The 26,600-nt window shown below is 33.1% G+C and overlaps 1 protein-coding gene across 3 annotated transcripts; it reads right to left on the reverse strand.

Moving 5' to 3' along the window:
• On the reverse strand, window positions 1-25,608 carry LOC143225028 (MAPK regulated corepressor interacting protein 2-like). Of its 3 annotated transcripts, none has more exons than XM_076453684.1 (6): window positions 25,454-25,608; window positions 25,225-25,312; window positions 21,201-21,313; window positions 8,030-8,089; window positions 5,517-5,567; window positions 1-1,710 (listed from the first exon to the last, which is right to left on the reverse strand). In XM_076453684.1, the coding sequence occupies exons 1-6, from the start codon at window positions 25,503-25,505 to the stop codon at window positions 1,640-1,642; spliced, it is 435 nt and encodes a 144-aa protein (XP_076309799.1). In that variant the 5' UTR covers window positions 25,506-25,608; the 3' UTR covers window positions 1-1,639. The 3 variants fall into 3 exon arrangements, with proteins under 3 accessions (XP_076309799.1, XP_076309801.1, XP_076309802.1); XM_076453687.1 differs by lacking the exon at window positions 1-1,710 and adding an exon at window positions 7,312-7,382 and having other exon boundaries at window positions 1,741-5,567; XM_076453686.1 differs by lacking the exon at window positions 5,517-5,567.
• Between the last annotated feature and the right edge of the window lie 992 nt (window positions 25,609-26,600).

The following is a 26,600-nucleotide window of genomic DNA, read 5'->3' on the forward strand; positions in this document are numbered from 1 at the left end:
TTAAACCTGACAGATTTCAAGTTTAATTTTGATTTGAACTTTACATTATTTCCAAGATGCTACACCATCAGAACAGATCCATATCTATTCTCAATTCACCTATCATGTTAATTTCTATTAGCTAGAATATGATAGTGATTGTGAAGAAAACAACATTAAATGAAGAAAATAACATACATTTTCCATGATCTAACATCAGACTATAAAAACTATTCCATCATAATTAAAATGCCACTATTTAAATACTGTATATCATTAAAGAAAAAGTTTTAGTACTAATGATATACTTTCAGGTGTGAATTTGTGTATTTTTAAAAGTTAATCCATGATGAATACCTACCAGCACGCATTATATTTGCTCAAATGAATTTCTAGCCTACATAATGGTCACTTAAAAAAATAAATAAGATGTCTAACAATCACCCCTTCCTCACAGTGAAGTTATGTGCAGATACATCATAATATGGCATATTACACAAGTCTATTATTATTATTGTCACAAATACAAATGGATTTACAAACAAGTTGAGTACTTGTTATTTTTTCTCACATATGACACTAACCTTGTACATTTCACCAGGTGACTGTCAACTTTCCAGATTTCCTATCCAAATCTACAAACCATCTGCACTTGTGGAAAATGGGCAAGTACCAAGAAAGTGCATGTTTCAGAAGACTGGTATTTCTAGAAAATACATCTTTAAGGATTTGTTTGTTTTGCATGCTTGTTTTTCAATTTTGCATAAACCCACATAGAGGGCTATCTGCACTAGTCGTCCCTAATTTAGCAGTGTAAGATTAGAGGGAAGGCAGCTAGTCATCGCCACCCACTGCCAACTCTTTTACCAATGAATAGTGGGATTGACCACACATTATAACACGGCCATGCCAAGCTCCATCTTTAAGGAATATAATACATTTTGGAAGTATATTCAAAATTGGAAATTTAAAAAAAAATATTACTAAAAAGATGCAATATTTTACAAACATTTGTATATATCTTCACAATGTAGCATTTAAAAAAAATGATGGTAATTTATGCAAAGAATCTCTTGAATAATTAATTACAATCTTATCAGTGAGATATCAATTTATATTAATTATTAAGAATTGAGGGAAACTGTAAGATCCACTTTGTAAAGAAAGAATACAAACTTTAAAAAAAATTGTAATAATTTTATGAATAACAAATAAGTTGATCAATCAATCTCTATTGTATTCCTAAATGAAAATTTTTCACACAAACAGCTCCAAACTGAAAACATAAATCGTACATTTATAATCCTTTCAAGGCCTGTCATGATAAAATCTACATACAAATTTCACTATACACATGGATTCCACAGGTTTGAATCTCTTGGACAGAAATGTAATGATTTTCAAAAGAAGATGAACTTGCAATCTAGTTGTTCATACCATTGTAATAAACAGTACCAAATAATCCACTAAAACCAAATATTATGTCATTACAGTGTCCAATGTAGAAATACCAATGGATGACTATCTGTTCAAGCATCCTTCTTGTTATGCCAAGCACAACATTGCTGGAATGCTACTGTTTGTTCTGCCTCCTATTACCTCAAAGTTTCAGTTGTAGAACTACAGCTAATCACAATCAACTAATCACAAACAACCGATGTTACGTCGACTGAGTAATGCTTTGGATAACCCGCTGGCCCCAGAACAACTCCAAATCAAAAGGTTCAAATTCTAGAAAGAAAAAAAGAAGCATTCTGTCACTAGTGGGAAAAAAATCTTTATTATCATTTAATAAATTACAAAATTACATAAAAGTCTCGAACATGTTACAGGGATGTCTTGCAGTGAATAATGCTGAAGATATTGGAAAAATATCTTGTTAAATTAAAAATAAATACACATTTCAAGATATTTACTTAAAATGTAACAAATGTTCTGAACCAAAACCTAATTTCATGTTAGAAAGACAAAATATATTTTACTTATTGACACTTTAAAGTAATATGAGCGACAACCAGTACTCTGCACACCAACTATACGTGGCACACATTTAAATTGGTAATATACTAGCAGGGAAAAAGCACAATTTTTTTTCAAATGAAGCAGAAGGAGCCACCTTCTTTTTCATAATTTTCCTTTAAGCTGAAATTGGAGTTACATTTTGGTTTTGAAAGTTAGATTTATAAACTGGCTTGATGTGGTATGAAATACTTGCACACTTGTAAATTTGTAATAAAAGCTGCAATATAAATTATGAACAGAACAAGTTTATGATGGGCACTGTTTGTCACTTTACTGATTCATGTTGCTACTTCTCTAATCCTAGCCCCACGTATCCCTTTAAAAACACGAGTTCTAAATTTGAATGCCTGGAAATATAGATTTCATTACAGGAATGCTTGTAACAGAAAGAATTTGTTCAACTGCGTGAAAAAAAAAAAAAAGGTTAGTCACGACATTTGCTTATTCATGTGTTAGCAAGTTATTTGTTTGGACATGACTACATATAAAATTTTCTATTAAACTCATCTTTTCACACAATGAAACTTGAGTGAATGCTGTTACTTTCGAATATATTATTATGCAAAAAAAAAAAGAAAAAAAGAAGCCACTTTGTTCAATTTATTTCATAAGCATTAAGTCAGTATATTGAAACCATCTTAAAATATGTTGGATTTTATTTTGCATTAATTTGGAAAATTATCAACATTCCATACTGTAGTGTTCCAAAACACTTATCACTCCAATTACTCCAAAAGAATTAAGACATCTTACAAAAGCTTTCAACGCTTAGTTATAATTGCAGGTTTGATTGTTTTGTCAAGCCTATAAGCTTTAATGATAAACTATGAACTACATTTCTAGGCTGGCATGTGAATTTAATCCCCCCCCTGTGCTGATTTCAAAGTCTGGGACTAGTTAGTTGTCAAATAACTGAAAGCCATCATCGTTATTGTTATGTAAAGTTCCTGTGAAATACCCGCATTTTAACTTCATACCTTTTTTGTTAAAGAAACATGAGGGCTTTTGAGTTATTTTAACAACTTTAAAAAACTACACAAACAATCACAACATAAGGGTGAAAAAAACTTGACTTATTATAATTCAGTGAAAAATAGGAGAAACAAAATACCATCAAATGGAAGAATTACTTTTGGAATGCTTATGACAAATATTGCCTTAAGTTAATTTAATTCTACTTTTTGTTTTTTGTAATATTCTGGAGCTATGAAAATGATTCACCCTTGTTCTAGGATACACAAGAAAACTCCATAATGCAGCCTCAATCCAAGTCTTCTGTTAAGCACATTGTAACAGGATACAGCAGGTTAAAAAACAACAGGTATTTTATCTACTTATTTAGCTTCTACATATACATTACTTGCCTTTATCAAATAGAATATTATGACATAATCAGACCATTGTACTTTCTTTCTCTAACAAATTAATTTACTTAGCTTTTTCAACTAAAAAACAAGTCTTTGCACATTTTTACAATATCCCTGTACATACTGCATTATCACAGGTTTAGGAAGTTTGTTTTTTTTAATTTTGTGCACAGCTACACGAGGGCTATCTGTGCTAGCCATTCCTAATTTAGCAGTGAAGGAATAGAGGGAAGGCAGCTAGTCATCACTACCCACTGCCAACTCTTGGGCTACTCTTTTACCAATGAATAAAGGGATTGACTGTCACCTTATAATGCTTCCATAGTTGAAAGGGCAAGCATGTTTGGTGGGTCAGAGATTCAAACCTGTAACCCTCAGATTATCATGAGTGCCAGGTTTATTTAAGTAAATGTATGATAATGCAAGAACTTTAGTTACAAAAAGCTTATACAAGTTTGACTGTTTTACAAAATATATTTTTTTAAAATCCCATCTACATTATTTTTCAATTTCCGACTGAACAAAATATATTAATAATTTTAACTTTTCTACATCCATTTATCTAAGCTTTGCATATTAATTTGGCATTTGTAGTTTGTGATTTTTATAAATGTCTTTAGTAAATAAATAGACACATAGGCTGGTCAAAGAATCCAAAGGCTGGTGCACAGCTATCTTTAATTTAGAAGTACTGGCCAGAAAGAGGCACTGAATCAGTAACACCCAGCAAACTGGACATATTTAGCAGCATATTATTGCTTAAAGTTTGAGATTTTTTATCTAAAGCCCAGCATGGTCACTACTAGGTCAGATTTTACATTTAAAAGTAATGTTAGAAAAATTTTTAAACCCAAATATGTGAATGTGCTAGAAAAAGAAAAGATCAAGGTCTGAATGTTTTTACAATATTTTTTAAACATTTATTTTACAAACGAATACATAAAAAAGTTGACAATAAACTTTTATAAAACATAAGAAACAGCCCCTTATTTATTTACATGTATATTTTCAAAAACTAGATCACTCCCATATCAGTACTTTACATTCTCAAACATTTAGTATGCAAAGTTATTTATTATCCACAAAGTTAAAAGAAGTTTTTTCCAAACATTTTATATTCAGAATACACAAATTGTCATTTTATATGCACTTAAACATTTTAAATAACACCAAAATCATGACAATTCCTTTGTATTTTACAGTGGCATGTGTAACAGTGTCAAAGATAATTGTTTAAATGAAAATAAATATACACGTAATTTAACACAGATAACAGAACATGACACTGATTTAAAAACTTTTGTTACGAGCCATGTATTGCTTTGAAGAATGTTGTGTGATTTAACATACTGATTTTGATAAGATATTTGTGATCTTGTTTTTTATTAAGTGGGATACTTCACTTGTTTTTGCAATTATTCAATTATAATTTTAAGACCACTAAAAACCCAAGAACATTTTACAGATGGGACTTCTTGTAAAGAACTATAGAGATTTACACTGTACATTTATTTTATCAACTGTGCTTATAACATGACTTATAAAGCAGCGTTTCATATGAAACATAAAATCAACTGTTACAGTTTATGAAAAGTCTAAAGCAATATAGAAATTCAGTAGATAATTTATTTTTAAATATGTTGTCTTCTAATTAATAAAAGCAAACATTCTCTTTTCTATAAAATCTAATAAAAAACAACAACTTAATATAAAACTGAAATCTAAGTATTCTAAATACATTTCAACATTATTAAACCTTCCTATGTTTCTTATCATTTCATTAATAACTAAAAAATAACAACAAATGACTGACTTTGTTTAACAACTGAAACACACTACAAATAAACACATAGCTCCTGAAATAAAGAGGAAATAATAAAAAAAATTAACAACTTTTCTTTTTACAATATTCACATTATTTTGTATATCCATTGCCAGAAAACAAAAACTAATAATTGGTTATTCAAAACTGAACCAGGAGATTCTAAGATATGACAAGCATATCATTTGGGTTGAAAGATGGATCAACACTGAAATCTTCATTCTTGTGTAGGATATTATACTTCACAACACTTCTCTCTTCACAGAGTCCCAAACATTACCTATATCAAGCACACACTGTAGAACACAGGAAGGCATTCTACTTACTTGGGAGTTGGCTGGTCGAATAGTTGTCTTGATAATACACCACACTATTCACTGTAGATAAAAACATGCTATTCTTACTCTTTTAAACTGTATAGCCAAAACTCGTAAAGCTTTATCACATAACTATAAACCAACAAGAAAAATGAAAAAGTTCCATATGAGGCTATTTTTTATTACAACTTTTCAACATTACTGTAGCAACAGTATTACAGTTTGTGAACAAATGTCTCAACCACTCAAAATTAAACTGCACAGATAATTTTTATGGGCTATATTCAGTTTCTGATTTTAAAATGCTTTTCACATTAATTTTATGAACAGTTATACCTGAACAGTAACATTCATATTTCTACAAGAATATTATCACAAGGGACATGAAGCAATGCCTGAACAATAATATTCCTCACGTATTATGAGATACTAAAACAATACTGTAAAGCCATGGTGGCTACACAGAAATGGTCAAATAGTAATATTCATATTTCTACAAGAATATTATCACATATCATACAATCACAGGGGACATGAAGCAATGCCTGAACAATAATATTCCTCACGTATTATGAGATACTAGAACAATACTGTAAAGCCATGGTGACTACACAGGAAAGGTCAAACAGTAATATTCATCAAGTACTATGAAAATACCAACACACATCATACAGTTCTGAGGGCTATACTCCCTCACTTATTAAATATTAAGCAAAATTGACATACTCTATATCCAACATAATTTTTTGTTGAAATTCTCATATAAGCCTGATGTATCCAAAACATCAGTTGAATCCATCTACAAAATCACACTCTTTATATTTTCAAATGTACACCACAATGAGAGTTCATAGGTAACAACCTCAGTCAGGTTGCATGTTTTGTTTACAAAGATATTAAATTTATCACCCTGATAATCCTAACAAATTATAAATAGTGTCAAAAAAGATTAGAACTATAGACACTTCAACGAATTTTACACAATGTATTCCACATACTGTCTTTGTAACTTAAAAAGATTTGAATAAAAAGTAACTCAATCTTCTCATACTTTGACACCACCATAATCAGTTACACATCTGAAATTATGAAAAGATGCAAATCACCTATGGGTCCTGACATTTTGTACACCCTGTAGATACACCCTGTAGTAGTAACTTCACAAGAAAAATTAAAACTGTTGACCACTATGGTGCTCATGCAAAGAAGCTTCAATAACAGTTGATGGAACACAACACTCATGAGAACATCTCCATCATGGAAATAATTAACTAAAATTTCAGTTTTTAAAAGGACCTGGCTATCAAAACATTTGAAAAGCTATGTCAGTTACAGTTGGTTTGATTGGATTGTACTGCACCTTCGAATAACAACAACTGTGTGTGCATTAATTCAGGGCTGATCAATTAACATACAATGCCTTTTGCTCATATAAACTTCTAGAAAAAGCACCTAGCACCTGCTAATGTTCCCAGTTTTTAATGACAAAAATGTTGTAGTTTATTCAAGAATATGAGAGCAAATAAAAACTTCTTTAACCCTCAACAAATTGTAACTGAAATACCTTCAAGAAATAATTTGTTTATAATCTTACAGTTGTGAAATATACAACTGTTTCTGTTATTTTTTGCCTCACCATCAAAATACCTTCTGGTTGTGAATGTGTAAAAGAAATAATAATGATGTCAAAACAAAGTCATGTGAAAATAGGCAGGGTAATGAACACTTGGGGACAGCAGCTAACAATGTTTTAAGCCAATAAAAATAACATGAAGACATCTATAATAGTTTCAATCAGTAATACCTGGGTAGATCATCTTCCCTTGGAGGTGTACTAAAAACAATGAGAGGGGATGGGATGCCAAGCTTGGCTACCTATGAGTTTAGACAATATTAGTTATTATTATTACAAATAAAATACCAGACATCTCAGTGCCTGTGAAGGGCCTTTTAAATATAGGGTTCTCTCTGAAATAGAAATTTCCATGGAATGGCTATTTTCACTTCTACACTGTGGTTTATATACTGTAAATATAAATATATATATACACATACACGTACATAAAGTGTAAAATAGATGTACAGTGTGTCCATGAAATTATCAAAGAAATAATACTTGGCTCGACAAAACTTTTTTTTACATTAAATTCATTAAATATTTTCATAATGTCTGTTTGATAGATAATTTAATATAATTCAATCACAATATTCATACAAAATATGGATCAAACACCATATTTCACTTAACTGTAATTTGTTTTTACCACTTAAACTAAAATATACATTTAAAATTTAAATAAAAAAATGTTGCCTGGAGTTGTCATACTAGCAGCTGCATGTATAATCAAAATCTAAATGCATTTAATAAAAAAATTTCCACTTTACAAGTTTGACATGTGACTAATTGACATTGCAGAAGTACAGTGTAAATTAGAGTTGGGCTCTTTACAAACAGAAGTAATGAAATGATAATATCTTAAGCAACAGAGGAAAAAAAAAAAAGAACAAAACTATGACTATACCTTTTCCTTCTGCACCTGGTTGTTTAGCAGCCTCATATTCTCGACTCACTAGTTTCCATGCTGTAATTTGTACGAGTTAGGTATCATAATCCTGTTCAAAGTGTTATATAAATAAACAAAAAATGGTTTGTTTTTTTCTGAATAATCACAATGAGTATACTCTAGGCTTGTATCAAATGATTTAGAGATGTTTAATGAAATGAAAATACTATCACATCCTTTAAATGTACATTGGACATCTGGTTACTAATATAATCCTTTCAGCACATTACTAACCTACAAAGTCAGCAATCAAGATTCATGCAGCTTAAACATTAAAAATGTTAGCAAGACAAATGGACTGCTTGCACAATAGTGTTTTGTGATAATGTCCAGTTACTGACCATGATATATTTGTTATGTATATATACTAAAATCAATAACACTATTGTGTGAAATTTCTTTAAAACTTTCAACGTTGATTGTTTACTCACCTGAACTAAGTGAGTATCAAAGACTACTGTTTAGAAATGTTTATTTCAACGTTTTGTTGTAGATTTTCATTTAGTATTTAATTACTTTTTTAAGTAGAAATATAAAACTTTAATGGCTGATTTGGTCATTCGTATATCTTGTTTAGTTTGGTTGTTTCTAATTCTAAGTACAAAATGGGTCATCTATGTTCAGTACACTATGGGTCTTGAAACCCAATTTCCAGAGTTGTAAGTCTGCAGCCTGTGCCACACAAATTTGCCTTTAGGTAATATTTATTATGTTCTTATGAAATAATTCCTAGAAATAGTTTTGATAGTAGATGCACAAATAGAATTGCTTCAGTATGCAATACCACTCATATATCCTAACCCAAGGTATCAACACTAACATTTTCCAGAAAACTTAGAAAAAAAGCATTGCTTTGGTTTACATGTCATATTACAATAGTATGTACAAGTTTGGTTTACATGTCATATTACAATAGTATGTACAAGTTTGGTTTACATGTCATATTACAATAGTATGTACAAGTTTAGTTTACATGTCATATTACAATAGTATGTACAAGTTTAGTTTACATGTCATATTACAATAGTATGTACAAGTTTAGTTTACATGTCATATTACAATAGTATGTACAAGTTTAGTTTACATGTCATATTACAATAGTATGTACAAGTTTATTTACATGTCATATTACAATAGTATGTACAAGTTTAGTTTACATGTCATATTACAATAGTATGTACAAGTTTATTTACATGTCATATTACAATAGTATGTACAAGTTTAGTTTACATGTCATATTACAATAGTATGTACAAGTTTAGTTTACATGTCATATTACAATAGTATGTACAAGTTTATTTACATGTCATATTACAATAGTATGTACAAGTTTAGTTCACATGTCATATTACAATAGTATGTACAAGTTTAGTTTTACATGTCATATTACAATAGTATGTACAAGTTTAGTTCACATGTCATATTACAATAGTATGTACAAGTTTATTTACATGTCATATTACAATAGTATGTACAAGTTTAGTTCACATGTCATATTACAATAGTATGTACAAGTTTAGTTCACATGTCATATTACAATAGTATGTACAAGTTTAGTTTACATGTCATATTACAATAGTATGTACAAGTTTGGTTTACATGTCATATTACAATAGTATGTACAAGTTTGGTTTACATGTCATATTACAATAGTATGTACAAGTTTAGTTTACATGTCATATTACAATAGTATGTACAAGTTTAGTTTACATGTCATATTACAATAGTATGTACAAGTTTGGTTTACATGTCATATTACAATAGTATGTACAAGTTTGGTTTACATGTCATATTACAATAGTATGTACAAGTTTAGTTTACATATCATATTACAATAGTATGTACAAGTTTAGTTTACATGTCATATTACAATAGTATGTACAAGTTTAGTTTACATGTCATATTACAATAGTATGTACAAGTTTATTTACATGTCATATTACAATAGTATGTACAAGTTTGGTTTTACATGTCATATTACAATAGTATGTACAAGTTTGGTTTACATGTCATATTACAATAGTATGTACAAGTTTGGTTTACATGTCATATTACAATAGTATGTACAAGTTTGGTTTACATGTCATATTACAATAGTATGTACAAGTTTGGTTTACATGTCATATTACAATAGTATGTACAAGTTTAGTTTACATGTCATATTACAATAGTATGTACAAGTTTAGTTCACAAAAGAAACTGAATAAGTAATCTTTGACAGACTCTTTCTACTAAAAGCATCAAAACCACATTGATCTGCAAAGATTTTTCCATTTCTTTTTTTGAGACTGTCAATGTTTTCTTGTCTATATTTTCATACAGTCTTCTAAATTTGCCACTATTGTTACCCCTCACCCCAGCACTAATTTCCACCTAACGACACAAATTTTGTAACGGATCAGCATCCACAATTTAGGTTGATCTTTTCATAGAGTTTATATTGCAAGCTCTAAACATATCTTATCAATACAGCAATCAATAGAGCAAGTAAATATTTTTTTTTACTGTACTATAACTAGAACACAGAGATATTACTAATATTTTGCCAATAGGAGTTCAAATTATTACAGGTTTCTCTAGTAACATTATTTTGTTGTTGTTGGACATACATTTATAACTGGTATGCATGCTTGATGTGGCACAGGATTGTATATTTTTGTATATTTTAAAGTTAATGGTTTGTAATATCCAGGTATTTTTAGAGGAAGACAGGAAAATTATTGCCTCATAATCTCCAAATATATATATATAGAAAGCCAAAAACTAAGATTATGAAAAACAGTCACTGAAAAATGAAATATTTTGTTGGTGCTCAAAGAGCTCATAACATCTTAATTTGAAGATATCAAATTCTTATATTAAATCTCATAAAAAAACAAAAAGAAATTTCAACTTTATGAGTAGCAGAAAAGAAAAGAACATGTGTGTACTTTAAGTTTTTTTGTTGTGTACTAATTGCAGGACCAGCTGGAGGACTAAAATCAAAATTGAGTTATTAAAAATCAATGTATACTATTAAGTAATCTCATCTTCAATACTACTGTACAAATATTACAATCAAACAAGGGTTTCATTAAAGAATAAATTGGACTAGTTTATCCACTTAAAAAATCAATTTAAATAATTACTATAGAAACAATGTTTAAAAGTATGAGATAATCATGTTTAGCCACACAAAAATGAGGAGGCACCAGTTTGTGTAAATATCCAATAAGAAAAATCTAAGCAGGAAAGATCGTAAATAATGAATGAGCAGACACCTTTCTTTCATTATTTTAATCCCTAAAGACCAACAGTTTAGCTTGAAATAAATGGAATCAAAGACAATTACATTCAACTTGGCCTACTGAAATCATTTGTCAGTATAATACATTGTTAAATGATCAGCTGTAATGGTGGAGAGAATTTTTCAAACATTTTAAGTCGGGAATCAATGATTTCATGAAAATAAATCAGGAATGTGTACAAAATAACCTTGAAGAACCAAATGGTCCTTCATTACTCATGCAGAAATGCCAACTATTTCAAATGACTGAGTGTAATGATTGTAGACATTTAACATTTGCAGCTACTAGGCCTGACCAATGTCTCTCAGCTGTTTATTATTATATTATTATTATTATTACTTATTACTACTATAGATTGCTCATTTATGACTGTGTTTTGTGTATTTAATAAATAAATTAAAAAAAATTCTTTTGAAATTATGTCTTATTTAGTTCAGAGTAACAAACATACTGGTAAAACAACATTGAACATGCACAAACAGTAAGCAGAAAAAGCCTTTGTGTAAGGACTAGTTTATATCATGTTTATGACACTTATTGTAATAGTTTTGCAGCTGTTGCAACCTTTGCTTTCATGAGAATGTCTCTGGATGGTTGGGAGTTATAACAGCATTGTCCAATTGACTGCATACACATCTTGTGTGTTATAATACTGCTCAAAACTGAGGTGCTCAAGTTTGGTCTGAACTTACTTTTGTTTTTAGTCACTAAACTAAATATCCTTTCACTGTCAGCATTAGAATGGAAGATAGTAAGAATTCCAAGCATAACCCTACACAGAATGTCATACTTCTGGTTGCCATTTTCATCCTTAACTGAAGGACAGTTTCTGAGAAAGTATTAATTTGGTAGTTCAAATATTGCCCTTCCAACTTGTCAATAGTGTCGTGCTCATGTGTATTGACAAGGACAGGATACCTGTCTGTGAAGAAGCATAGAGAAAAGAAATCTTTGTTGACTTTCAGTTTTGGATCAGCAACCTCTGTGTGAATCAGAAATTCATCATATAGAGGGAAATGTTTCATCATGTAATTTGTAGCTGCAATATAGTATTTCTTGACACTGGTGTAGAAGCTGATCAGCATGTCCAATATTCTGTTGAGGCACACCCCAAGTGATAGCCATCTTGTGTTAACAAGTTGTAGAATTTTTCTTGTTTCTTTGTCACACAATCCTTGAAACTCTTTGAAATGTTGTTTTCTGCTAGCACTTTTGTCCAGAAAATAGTATACACCTATCAATATATCAGAAACTGGGCAGGGCAGTTCTCTGGAAGCTTTCTGGGCAGCAATATTCATGAGGTGACAGGCACAGCCCATGAAGTAAATGCTATGCTGTCGTCTTGAGATTTGTCCCATCACACCTTCACCTATACCAGACAAAACTGAGGCATTGTCTGAAGAAAAACTAAGACAGTTTTCCCATGGCATTTTCCTCTTTGTCAGTTCGTGGTCCAAAGGCTTGAAAATATTCTCTCCTGTTGAAGCTTCTTTCCATTCCACCATTGTCAAAAGAGAACAAACAATTTTTCCAAGCAAAGGGTCAAGATATTGTACAACCACTGGATACAGTTTTGAGTCATCCACATCTGTGGATCCATCTGTGGCTAAACTGTAAACACTGTTAGTAAGCATGCTTGAAATCATTTTGTCATCTTCACAACCAAACATTTGTACAATGGCTGTAGTTTTGGTTCTAGCACAGCCATATTTTTTTGCTCTATCAGAGTCTAGGAACATTTTTCTGAATAGATGTCCTGCATAATCTGCTACAGCTACAGGTAAATTATGAGCAATGACAAATTGCATGAACATGCGCGCCACAGAAAAATTGATGTGATAAACTGTTCAAAACGCATGACTGTCACTGACTTTTGATGCAATAACCAGATATTTTGCACTATACACTTTCCTAAATTTTTGATTCACAGTTTTAGTCCTTTTAGATTTGCCAGAAACAAGACAATCTGGTGATCGAGGCCTCTTTTCATCCATCTTGTGAACGATCACATTGGTGTTTCTATGCCACTTAGAAAACGAGAAATACCCATTCATGCGAGTCCTGATTGGCTGACAGCACTGATGATGTAACTATGGATTCCCCCATGTACCCAGTATGGAGAAGCACCACACTTAAATTATTAATAGACATCGGAGATACAAATATTTTTTATTATTTCAAGCACAAACATGGTTATGGCAAGTAGCCATTTCGACTATGTCTTTTATTTATTATCAAAATTTATTTGTATCTCACTAGAAATTTTCTTTTCACCCCTTTCAAGCCCTGGGGGAACAATTTATCACTTTATAATATAGGCCTATATAATATATAATAATTTGGGAGTTGCAACAAATCGTAACATTTGTCTGCGTGAGTGTATAGTTGTAATGTATACACAAAAATCGTAATAATTACGCTCAAATCATAATGGTTGGCATCTCTGCTCATGTGTTATACAATTCTAATGGTGTATAACAAACAACCTATTTTGGTTACTATACCTAAGTAATCTGGCCCACATGGAGAACTAGTATTGCTATATCTATTTTGGTCACTATACCTATGTAATCTGGCCCACATGGAGAACTAGTATTGCTACATCTATTTTGGTTACTATACCTAAGTAATATGGCCACATGGGGAACTAGTATTGCTACATCTATTTTGGTTGCTATTCCTAAGTAATATGGTCACATGGGAAACAAGTAATGCAACATCTATTTTGGCTACTATACCTAAGTAATATGGCCACATGGGGAACTGGTATTGCTACATCTATTTTGGTTACTATACCTAAGTAATCTGGCCCACTTGTAAAACTAGCATTGCTACATCTATTTTGGTCACTATACCTAAGTAATCTGGCCCACATGGAGAACTAGTATTGCTACATCTATTTTGGTTGCTATTCCTAAGTAATATGGCCACATGGGGAACAAGTAATGCAACATCTATTTTGGCTACTATACCTAAGTAATATGGCCACATGGGGAACTGGTATTGCTACATCTATTTTGGTTACTATAACTAAGTAATATGGCCACATGGGGAACTGGTATTGCTACATCTATTTTGGTTACTATACCTAAGTAATATGGCCACATGGGGAACTAGTATTGCTACATCTATTTTGGTTGCTATTCCTAAGTAATATGGCCACATGGGGAACAAGTAATGCAACATCTATTTTGGTTCCTATACCTAAGTAATATGGCCACATGGGGAACTGGTATTGCTACATCTATTTTGGTTACTATACCTAAGTAATATGGCCACATGGGGAACTGGTATTGCTACATCTATTTTGGTTACTATACCTAAGTAATCTGGCCCACTTGTAAAACTAGCATTGCTACATCTATTTTGGTCACTATACCTAAGTAATCTAGCCCACATGGCGAACTAGTATTGCTACATCTATTTTGGTTACTATACCTAAGTAATATGGCCACATGGGGAACTAGTATTGCTACATCTATTTTGGTTGCTATTCCTAAGTAATATGGCCACATGGGGAACAAGTAATGCAACATCTATTTTGTCTACTATTCCTAAGTAATATGGCCACATGGGGAACAAGTAATGCAACATCTATTTTGGCTACTATACCTAAGTAATATGGCCACATGGGGAACAAGTAATGCAACATCTATTTTGCCTACTATACCTAAGTAATATGGCCACATGGGGAACTGGTATTGCTACATCTATTTTGGTTACTATAACTAAGTAATATGGCCACATGGGGAACTAGTATTGCTACATCTATTTTGGTTGCTATTCCTAAGTAATATGGCCACATGGGGAACTGGTATTGCTACATCTATTTTGGTTACTATACCTAAGTAATATGGCCACATGGGGAACTGGTATTGCTACATCTATTTTGGTTACTATACCTAAGTAATCTGGCCCACTTGTAAAACTAGCATTGCTACATCTATTTTGGTCACTATACCTAAGTAATCTGGCCCACATGGCGAACTAGTATTGCTACATCTATTTTGGTTACTATACCTAAGTAATATGGCCACATGGGGAACAAGTATTGCTACATCTATTTTGGTTGCTATTCCTAAGTAATATGGCCACATGGGGAACAAGTAATGCAACATCTATTTTGGCTACTATACCTAAGTAATATGGCCACATGGGGAACTGGTATTGCTACATCTATTTTGGTTACTATAACTAAGTAATATGGCCACATGGGGAACTAGTATTGCTACATCTATTTTGGTTGCTATTCCTAAGTAATATCGCCACATGGGGAACTAGTATTGCTACATCTATTTTGGTTGCTATTCCTAAGTAATATGGCCACATGAGGAACTGGTATTGCTACATCTATTTTGGTTACTATACCTAAGTAATCTGGCCCACTTGTAAAACTAGCATTGCTACATCTATTTTGGTTACTATACCTAAGTAATCTGGCCCACTTGTAAAACTAGCATTGCTACATCTATTTTGGTCACTATACCTAAGTAATCTGGCCCACATGGCAAACTAGTATTGCTACATCTATTTTGGTTACTATACCTAAGTAATATGGCCACATGGGGAACTAGTATTGCTACATCTATTTTGGTTGCTATTCCTAAGTAATATGGCCACATGGGGAACAAGTAATGCAACATCTATTTTGGCTACTATACCTAAGTAATATGGCCACATGGGGAACTGGTATTGCTACATCTATTTTGGTTACTATACCTAAGTAATCTGGCCCACTTGTAAAACTAGCATTGCTACATCTATTTTGGTTACTATACCTAAGTAATCTGGCCCACTTGTAAAACTAGCATTGCTACATCTATTTTGGTCACTATACCTAAGTAATCTGGCCCACATGGCAAACTAGTATTGCTACATCTATTTTGGTTACTATACCTAAGTAATATGGCCACATGGGGAACTAGTATTGCTATATCTATTTTGGTTGCTATTCCTAAGTAATATGGCCACATGGGGAACAAGTAATGCAACATCTATTTTGGCTACTATACCTAAGTAATATGGCCACATGGGGAACTGGTATTGCTACATCTATTTTGGTTACTATAACTATGTAATATGGCCACATGGGGAACTAGTATTGCTACATCTATTTTGGTTGCTATTCCTAAGTAATATGGCCACATGGGGAACTGGTGTTGTTACATCTATTTTGGTTACTATAACTAAGTAATATGGCCACATGGGGAACTAGTATTGCTACATCTATTTTGGTTGCTATTCCTAAGTAATATGGCCACATGGGGAACTGGTATTGCTACATCTATTTTGGTTACTATACCTAAGTAATCTGGCCCACTTGTAAAACTAGCATTGGTACATCTATTTTGGTCACTATACCTAAGTAATCTGGCCCACATGGCGAACTAGTATTGCTACATCTATTTTGGTTACTATACCTAAGTAATATGGCCACATGGGGAACTAGTATTGCTACATCTATTTTGGTTGCTATTCCTAAGTAATATGGCCACATGGGGAACAAGTAATGCAACATCTATTTTGGCTACTATACCTAAGTAATATGGCCACATGGGGAACTGGTATTGCTACATCTATTTTGGTTACTATACCTAAGTAATATGGCCACATGGGGAACAAGTAATGCAACATCTATTTTGGTTACTATACCTAAGTAATATGGCCACATGGGGAACTGGTATTGCTACATCTATTTTGGTTACTATACCTAAGTAATATGGCCACATGGGGAACTAGTATTGCTACATCTATTTTGGTTGCTATTCCTAAGTAATATGGCCACATGGGGAACAAGTAATGCAACATCTATTTTGGCTACTATACCTAAGTAATATGGCCACATGGGGAACTGGTATTGCTACATCTATTTTGGTTACTATACCTAAGTAATCTGGCCCACTTGTAAAACTAGCATTGCTACATCTATTTTGGTCACTATACCTATGTAATCTGGCCCATATGGAGAACTAGTATTGCTACATCTATTTTGGTTACTATACCTAAGTAATATGGCCACATGGGGAACTGGTATTGCTACATCTATTTTGGTTACTATACCTAAGTAATATGGCCACATGGGGAACTGGTATTGCTACATCTATTTTGGTTACTATACCTAAGTAATCTGGCCCACTTGTAAAACTAGCATTGCTACATCTATTTTGGTCACTATACCTAAGTAATCTAGCCCACATGGCGAACTAGTATTGCTACATCTATTTTGGTTACTATACCTAAGTAATATGGCCACATGGGGAACAAGTAATGCAACATCTATTTTGGTTGCTATTCCTAAGTAATATGGCCACATGGGGAACAAGTAATGCAACATCTATTTTGTCTACTATACCTAAGTAATATGGCCACATGGGGAACTGGTATTGCTACATCTATTTTGGTTACTATAACTAAGTAATATGGCCACATGGGGAACTAGTATTGCTACATCTATTTTGGTTGCTATTCCTAAGTAATATGGCCACATGGGGAACTGGTATTGTTACATCTATTTTGGTTACTATAACTAAGTAATATGGCCACATGGGGAACTAGTATTGCTACATCTATTTTGGTTGCTATTCCTAAGTAATCTGGCCCACATGGAGAACTAGTATTGCTACATCTATTTTGGTTGCTATTCCTAAGTAATATGGCCACATGGGGAACAAGTAATGCAACATCTATTTTGGCTACTATACCTAAGTAATATGGCCACATGGGGAACAAGTAATGCAACATCTATTTTGCCTACTATACCTAAGTAATATGGCCACATGGGGAACTGGTATTGCTACATCTATTTTGGTTACTATAACTAAGTAATATGGCCACATGGGGAACTAGTATTGCTACATCTATTTTGGTTGCTATTCCTAAGTAATATGGCCACATGGGGAACTGGTATTGCTACATCTATTTTGGTTACTATACCTAAGTAATATGGCCACATGGGGAACTGGTATTGCTACATCTATTTTGGTTACTATACCTAAGTAATCTGGCCCACTTGTAAAACTAGCATTGCTACATCTATTTTGGTCACTATACCTAAGTAATCTGGCCCACATGGCGAACTAGTATTGCTACATCTATTTTAATTACTATACCTAAGTAATATGGCCACATGGAGAACTAGTATTGCTACATCTATTTTGGTTGCTATTCCTAAGTAATATGGCCACATGGGGAACAAGTAATGCAACATCTATTTTGGCTACTATACCTAAGTAATATGGCCACATGGGGAACTGGTATTGCTACATCTATTTTGGTTACTATAACTAAGTAATATGGCCACATGGGGAACTGGCATTGCTACATCTATTTTGGTTACTATACCTAAGTAATCTGGTCCACTTGTAAAACTAGCATTGCTACATCTATTTTGGTCACTATACCTAAGTAATCTGGCCCACATGGCGAACTAGTATTGCTACATCTATTTTGGTTACTATACCTAAGTAATATGGCCACATGGGGAACAAGTATTGCTACATCTATTTTGGTTGCTATTCCTAAGTAATATGGCCACATGGGGAACAAGTAATGCAACATCTATTTTGGCTACTATACCTAAGTAATATGGCCACATGGGGAACTGGTATTGCTACATCTATTTTGGTTACTATAACTAAGTAATATGGCCACATGGGGAACTAGTATTGCTACATCTATTTTGGTTGCTATTCCTAAGTAATATCGCCACATGGTGAACTAGTATTGCTACATCTATTTTGGTTGCTATTCCTAAGTAATATGGCCACATGGGGAACTGGTATTGCTACATCTATTTTGGTTACTATACCTAAGTAATCTGGCCCACTTGTAAAACTAGCATTGCTACATCTATTTTGGTTACTATACCTAAGTAATCTGGCCCACTTGTAAAACTAGCATTGCTACATCTATTTTGGTCACTATACCTAAGTAATCTGGCCCACATGGCAAACTAGTATTGCTACATCTATTTTGGTTACTATACCTAAGTAATATGGCCACATGGGGAACTAGTATTGCTACATCTATTTTGGTTGCTATTCCTAAGTAATATGGCCACATGGGGAACTAGTAATGCAACATCTATTTTGGCTACTATACCTAAGTAATATGGCCACATGGGGAACTGGTATTGCTACATCTATTTTGGTTACTATACCTAAGTAATCTGGCCCACTTGTAAAACTAGCATTGCTACATCTATTTTGGTTACTATACCTAAGTAATCTGGCCCACTTGTAAAACTAGCATTGCTACATCTATTTTGGTCACTATACCTAAGTAATCTGGCCCACATGGCAAACTAGTATTGCTACATCTATTTTGGTTACTATACCTAAGTAATATGGCCACATGGGGAACTAGTATTGCTACATCTATTTTGGTTGCTATTCCTAAGTAATATGGCCACATGGGGAACTGGTGTTGTTACATCTATTTTGGTTACTATAACTAAGTAATATGGCCACATGGGGAACTAGTATTGCTACATCTATTTTGGTTGCTATTCCTAAGTAATATGGCCACATGGGGAACTGGTATTGCTACATCTATTTTGGTTACTATACCTAAGTAATCTGGCCCACTTGTAAAACTAGCATTGGTACATCTATTTTGGTCACTATACCTAAGTAATCTGGCCCACATGGCGAACTAGTATTGCTACATCTATTTTGGTTACTATACCTAAGTAATATGGCCACATGGGGAACTAGTAATGCAACATCTATTTTGGCTACTATACCTAAGTAATATGGCCACATGGGGAACTGGTATTGCTACATCTATTTTGGTTACTATACCTAAGTAATATGGCCACATGGGGAACAAGTAATGCAACATCTATTTTGGTTACTATACCTAAGTAATATGGCCACATGGGGAACTGGTATTGCTACATCTATTTTGGTTACTATACCCAAGTAATATGGCCACATGGGAAACTAGTATTGCTACATCTATTTTGGTTGCTATTCCTAAGTAATATGGCCACATGGGGAACAAGTAATGCAACATCTATTTTGGCTACTATACCTAAGTAATATGGCCACATGGGGAACTGGTATTGCTACATCTATTTTGGTTACTATACCTAAGTAATATGGCCACATGGGGAACTGGTATTGCTACATCTATTTTGGTTACTATACCTAAGTAATATGGCCACATGGGGAACTGGTATTGCTATATCTATTTTGGTTACTATACCTAAGTAATCTGGCCCACTTGTAAAACTAGTATTGCTACATCTATTTTGGTCACTATACCTATGTAATCTGGCCCACATGGAGAACTAGTATTGCTACATCTATTTTGGTTACTATACCTAAGTAATATGGCCACATGGGGAACTGGTATTGCTACATCTATTTTGGTTACTATACCTAAGTAATATGGCCACATGGGGAACTAGTATTGCTACATCTATTTTGGTCACTATACCTATGTAATCTGGCCCACATGGAGAACTAGTATTGCTACATCTATTTTGGTTACTATACCCAAGTAATATGGCCACATGGGGAACTGGTATTGCTACATCTATTTTGGTTACTATACCTAAGTAATATGCCCACATGGGGAATTAGTATTGCTACATCTATTTTGGTCACTATACCTATGTAATCTGGCCCACATGGAGAACTAGTATTGCTACATCTATTTTGGTTACTATACCTAAGTAATATGGCCACATGGGGAACTGGTATTGCTACATCTATTTTGGTTACTATACCTAAGTAATCTGGCCCACATGGGGAATTAGTATTGCTACATCTCATCACCATGCTCATTAAGGAAGTGAAGAGTGGAGATTACATAAAAATATAAGTGTAAGCACTTACATTCATGGATATACCGCATTATTTCTTCATGCTGTGGTGTAATAGTGTCTTGGTTGCTTTTCTGATTATACGATCTCCTGCCGTTTACTTGCTGGAATACTGGTTTAGGAGAGCTTAAGGGTACAAAAACAAATTGTTACACATTCATTGCTAATTAGAAAATACAAAACTTTATGGTTGAATTAAGCACACATAATTGTTAACCTCTACTCATACATAAATGAGCAGTTAAGCTGAGGAAAGTGGTTAATGAAAATACACAAATCAGACTTGTGTCTTGTATACATATAGTATACAATAGTATATTTCTATAGTAGTAACTAATTCTATAGCTTTTCTAAGCTAAGTAACAGTAGAGAAGAACTGACCTCATAATTAAAGGTGCCTTGATATTTAAATCATGAATGTGTTGTGTGTATGTTTTCTTATAGGAAAGCCACATTAGACTGTCTGCTGAGTCCACCAAGAGCAATCAAACTCCTGATTTTAGCATTGTAAATCCACAGACTTATCACTATACCAATGGGGAACTCGCATATTGTGACCATACTTAGCTACATAAGTCACTTTTTGAGTTAATTTTTTGTTTCCACTTTATTGATGGTCATTTTGATTTTTACGTTTGGGTTTGGTTTATTTATGGTTTCTTCCTAAAGAGCAGTAGACTTTGCCTTACTATTTTACTCAGGAAAAAAACAAAACAACAACAACACTTTCAGCAGGAATGTTTCTATCCTTGCATGATTAGAAATACTGAATGAAAGTTGATTGCATGACATTAGGGGAGAAAAAGATGACATTGAGGGTCTTTACGCAGAAGTAATACTGAGATGAGTCGGCAAATTTTCACTATTATACAATAACTGCGGGATATTTGGTTCTTGCAGAAGGTTGATTGAGATCATAACATGGTATATATTACATTATAAAGCAAATGTGTGTTTCTCTAAGACAATGAATTGATATCCAAATCAGCAGGTTGTAATTCTTCTTGTGCAGAATAACAAGATGACAGGAAACAAGTTCAACACTTGAAAAACAACAACAACAGAACAGACTTCTAGATGATTAGCCTATGGAGAGAGTCACAATCACCTTATAATAGTTTGGGATAAGAATCAATGATTCCTCAAAAAATAAAAAGCAGATTTACATTTTACTGTTGTCAAGTGTGAATATGAAAGAACAGCTTTGAAGGACCCGATGGTCCTTCCCTACCATATTGTAGGGTTGCATATACACTTCTCCTCTCCCTCTTCAAACCATACATCTTTCCAAAGTTCCTCCTTGAGCATATTTAGTTAGGATGAACAGCTCAACTCATCAAATTTTTGGAACTGTTTAAAAATATAGGAAACAGAAGAGCTTAACATCTCTGGGAATTGTATGCAAGAGTTTTGTTCATAGGTGGTATAGAATAGCTATCTCAATGTTTTAACACTAATACTAGACGCTGTTACAACATATAGTTAGAACTGAAAGTATTGGTTGTTGTCACCATATTACACATCACTGGCATTTCAAGTTCTTGTTATAAATAAATATTGTGAAGATACCAAAAACAATTTTAAAGTTTTGTTATACAACAAAAATTTAAATATGGGGTACTGTGAAAGCTTCTGTAAGTATTGTGGTATTGTGGCAGTTAGTAAAAAACAATTTTTTTTGTTGAGAAGCCTGACAGAAAGAAGAGGGTAGAGAAAATGTAATTTTCTATTGATCAACTCAGTCACACTGACCAGAATATACAGAGGCAGTTTTGTCAGGTGTTGACACAGCAATTTGTAAGAAAAGATCTTTACCTTGGGAATTAATGAGAAATTTGTCTTCTTTGTGTGAGACAAAAGACTTGCTGTTGTTTTTGTTATTTTTTTTAATTTACCAAAAACCAAACTTTTCAGAGAAGATATTAGTTTAGGTTTTATTTTTAGTACTGAGAAAAATATTATTAAACATTTCTGAGCAATAGCATTTATGAATTATTGAATATTACAATTATTGTATATAACCAAATGAGTTACAGAACTAAAAATACAGCTTACCAATTCCATGAATGCACAATTTCAGCAGTCATATGAAATAATGACAGAGAAGAATGTTTGTTGCACATAAACAAGAACAAAAATGTAAATAAAGTGGGAAAAATGTTTGCAATATAACAGCAGGGAAATGAATTATTCTAAAATCTTGCATTAAAACTGAAAGCATATTTTTAATCAGAGAAGTAGAGGAATTAAACCATTAATTACAGAAATGTATTATGAAGATTTTAAAAATGAAAATTTATGTACAAGTTGGAGAATAATGGTGTTCATTTATAGTCTTGTTTTTGAATTTGGTGCAAAGCTACATGAGGGCTATCTGCAATAGCCATCCCGAAATTAGCAGTGTAATAAGACTAGAGGGAAGGCAGTTAGTCATCACCACCCACCTCCAACTTTTGGGCTACTCTTTTACCAATGAATAGTGGGATTGACCATAACATTATAATGTCCCCACGGTTGAAAGGGCAACCATATTTGGTGTAACAGGGATTCAAACCAACTACCCTCAGATTACGAGTCGAATGTCTTAACCCACCTGGCCATGCCGGGCATCATGGAGGCATTGCTATGCTGAGCCTGACATTTGTAGTGAATTGGTGATAGTGTGAAAATGAGCTTCAACAATACATAATGTCAGATACTACATGTGGATATGTAAACCTGAACATGCTTCTTAAATGAGGAATAATTGTGTTGTAATGAAAGAAATTATTTTGATGTGAACACTTTAATATACTTAAACTATGACTGTGGAAAAGATAAAAAAAAGAAATTATATTATGCTACATTATACAATCCATTTATCAAATTCTGAATTTAAGTGCAAGAAATACATTGTAACTGAAGTTTTGGTGAGACCATACTTGGCTATGTGTACAATTTTGGTTTCTTTATTTGTACAATAATTATTTTAACTATTAATTCTGATTTACAATTAAACTATACCAAAAAGTTTGAAGCTTGACTATATTATAAAATATATGATACAGTAATATACTTTATTGACAGTAATATATTTTTTAAAATTTTGAACCTGGAATAGAATATTCAATTATGAGAAATCAGATAGTGCCTCATGTTCATGAATTAATTTGATACTGGTTTTTCTTTCTTTCAGAAAACAAATTATTTGAGTAAAGAATTTGCTACAGGTCTCACAAGTTTCTTAGAAAGAAAATCTTACCTTTAGGCCATGTTTTACATGCACTTGATTGTACACTTCAATAAGTCAGTTGACCTTCTGTCATCTATGTTTTTTACAAGTTTCTTTTCTATTTAGTATTTTTTCAATATATAAAATCACTGAAAATTACACTTAAAAATAAAATTTCTGTATGCACTACTAAACTAACAGTTAAATAAATATGATTTACATTTATGCAAGCTTATAAGATGTAAAATTATTAATATAACACAGACTACCAATTTTAACGTTTTCTTTATCTTTGTTAAATGAGTTGCACAATATATCTTAACAGCAATGCACTACAAGTTTTTATAGGTGTAAAACAATCAGCCCCAGTCCTAAAGGAGGCTGCAGTTTGGCTAAATATAGCTTTGAATGAGAAATGTCTAATCCAGATTCCAGGCTAGTTATGCACACAAATTACAGATACCCTGGTAGGCTATGTATTCTGAATTTCTATATTTAGGCCCCATGTTAACTTATTATTTGGTACATCATACGAAGAAATAACTCAAATTTCCTATTTAATGTTGGCTAAAAATAAATTATATTATGTTTACATTAATACACTTTTCTAAACTTCAAACTTTAAGGTCGCTAAACTTAATTCTTTTTGTTAACAACTGAGTAATACACACAAAAAAGTAATAGTTTCCTAGCGCATTACACATTAGAATTTCTCTCAATAATAATACTTTATGATATGTTATTTCTAAAATGCGCTTAAAATAAATAATAAAAAACACGTTTTAGCCAATTAAAAACAACTTGACTTCAGCTCAGTCTTAGCTACCTCATATCAGCTGGGCCGTTAAGTTCCCCGGCGCGCTTGTTTGCAAAATCTCTCGGACTTTCAAGGCTATCCACCTTTTGCGTAAGCCCTGTGAAAATATATATAAGCACGTGAACTACAAAATTAATAAAAACACGATCGAGCAAGAAACATAACTAAATAAGCAATATATTGCATTAATAACTACATTCTACCATAGGATTGATAATCGATAGCTAGCTGTACATACCTCTCCTTGTCTTTGCTAAGATTTTACTTGGACCTTTGGACAATGTATACATTCCTATCGTTCAATTGCACAGATGAATCGTACTCGGAACACGAACACAGGCGACCTCCTCGCGCAATGAGCTATGGGATTTTTAAATCGTATTTTGTTTTCAACCATATCATTGCAACGCACATATAAAAACACTAATTTGAACATTAACTTCTGATACGATAAAAGGTTGTACGACATAACTCAGCAATTATGAACTCACTATATGTAACCGTCAGAATTCAACTCTTCTCCTTCTTAATAAATACACTAAATGAATAAAGTATTCATCAGAGGTCAACATTAAAAAGTGATACATAGATTTTTTTTTTGTTTTCTAAGCACAAACTATGGAATGGGCTATCTGTGTGCCGCCCACTGAAGGTACCAAAACTCAAATTTTTCTCTTATAATCCCGCAGAATTACTGCGGAGCTATCAGGGAGTGCATAGAAATTAAATAAGCAGAGCCTGTTTTGAATTTCGCGCAAAGTTACACGAAGGCTATCTGCGCTATCCTTCCCTAAGGGCCCGGCATGGCCAGGTGGGTTAAGGCGTTCGACACGTAATCAGAGAGTCGCGGGCTCGAATCCCGGTCGCACAAACAATACTCATCCTTTCAGCCATGTGGGTGTTATAATGTGACATTCAATCCCATTATTCGTTGGTAAAAGAGTAGCCCAAGAGTTGGCGGTGGGTGGCGATGACTAGCTGCGTTCCCTCTAATCTTACACTGCTAAATTAGTGACGTCTAGAATAAATAGCTCTCGTGTAGCTTTGCGCGAAATTAAAAAAAAAAAAAATCGTCCCTAATTTAGCAGTGTAAGATCAGAGGCAAGGCAGCTGATCATCACCTCCTCGGGTTTGAATCCCCGTCATATGAAACATGCTTGCCCTTTAGTCGTGAGGACGTTGTAATGTTCGGTCAATCCCACTATTTATTGATAAAAGAGTAGCCCAAGAGTTGGCGGTGGGGGGTGATGACTAGCTGCCTTCCCTCTAGTCTTACACTGCTAACATAGGGATGGCTAGCGCAGATAGTCCTCGTGTATCTTTGCGCTAAATTCAAAAACAAACAAACCAACATCACAACCCACCGAAAACTCTTGGACTTCTCT

Source organism: Tachypleus tridentatus, chromosome 9, assembly GCF_004210375.1.
Source record: "Tachypleus tridentatus isolate NWPU-2018 chromosome 9, ASM421037v1, whole genome shotgun sequence".
In the NCBI taxonomy this organism is placed as follows: domain Eukaryota; kingdom Metazoa; phylum Arthropoda; class Merostomata; order Xiphosura; family Limulidae; genus Tachypleus; species Tachypleus tridentatus.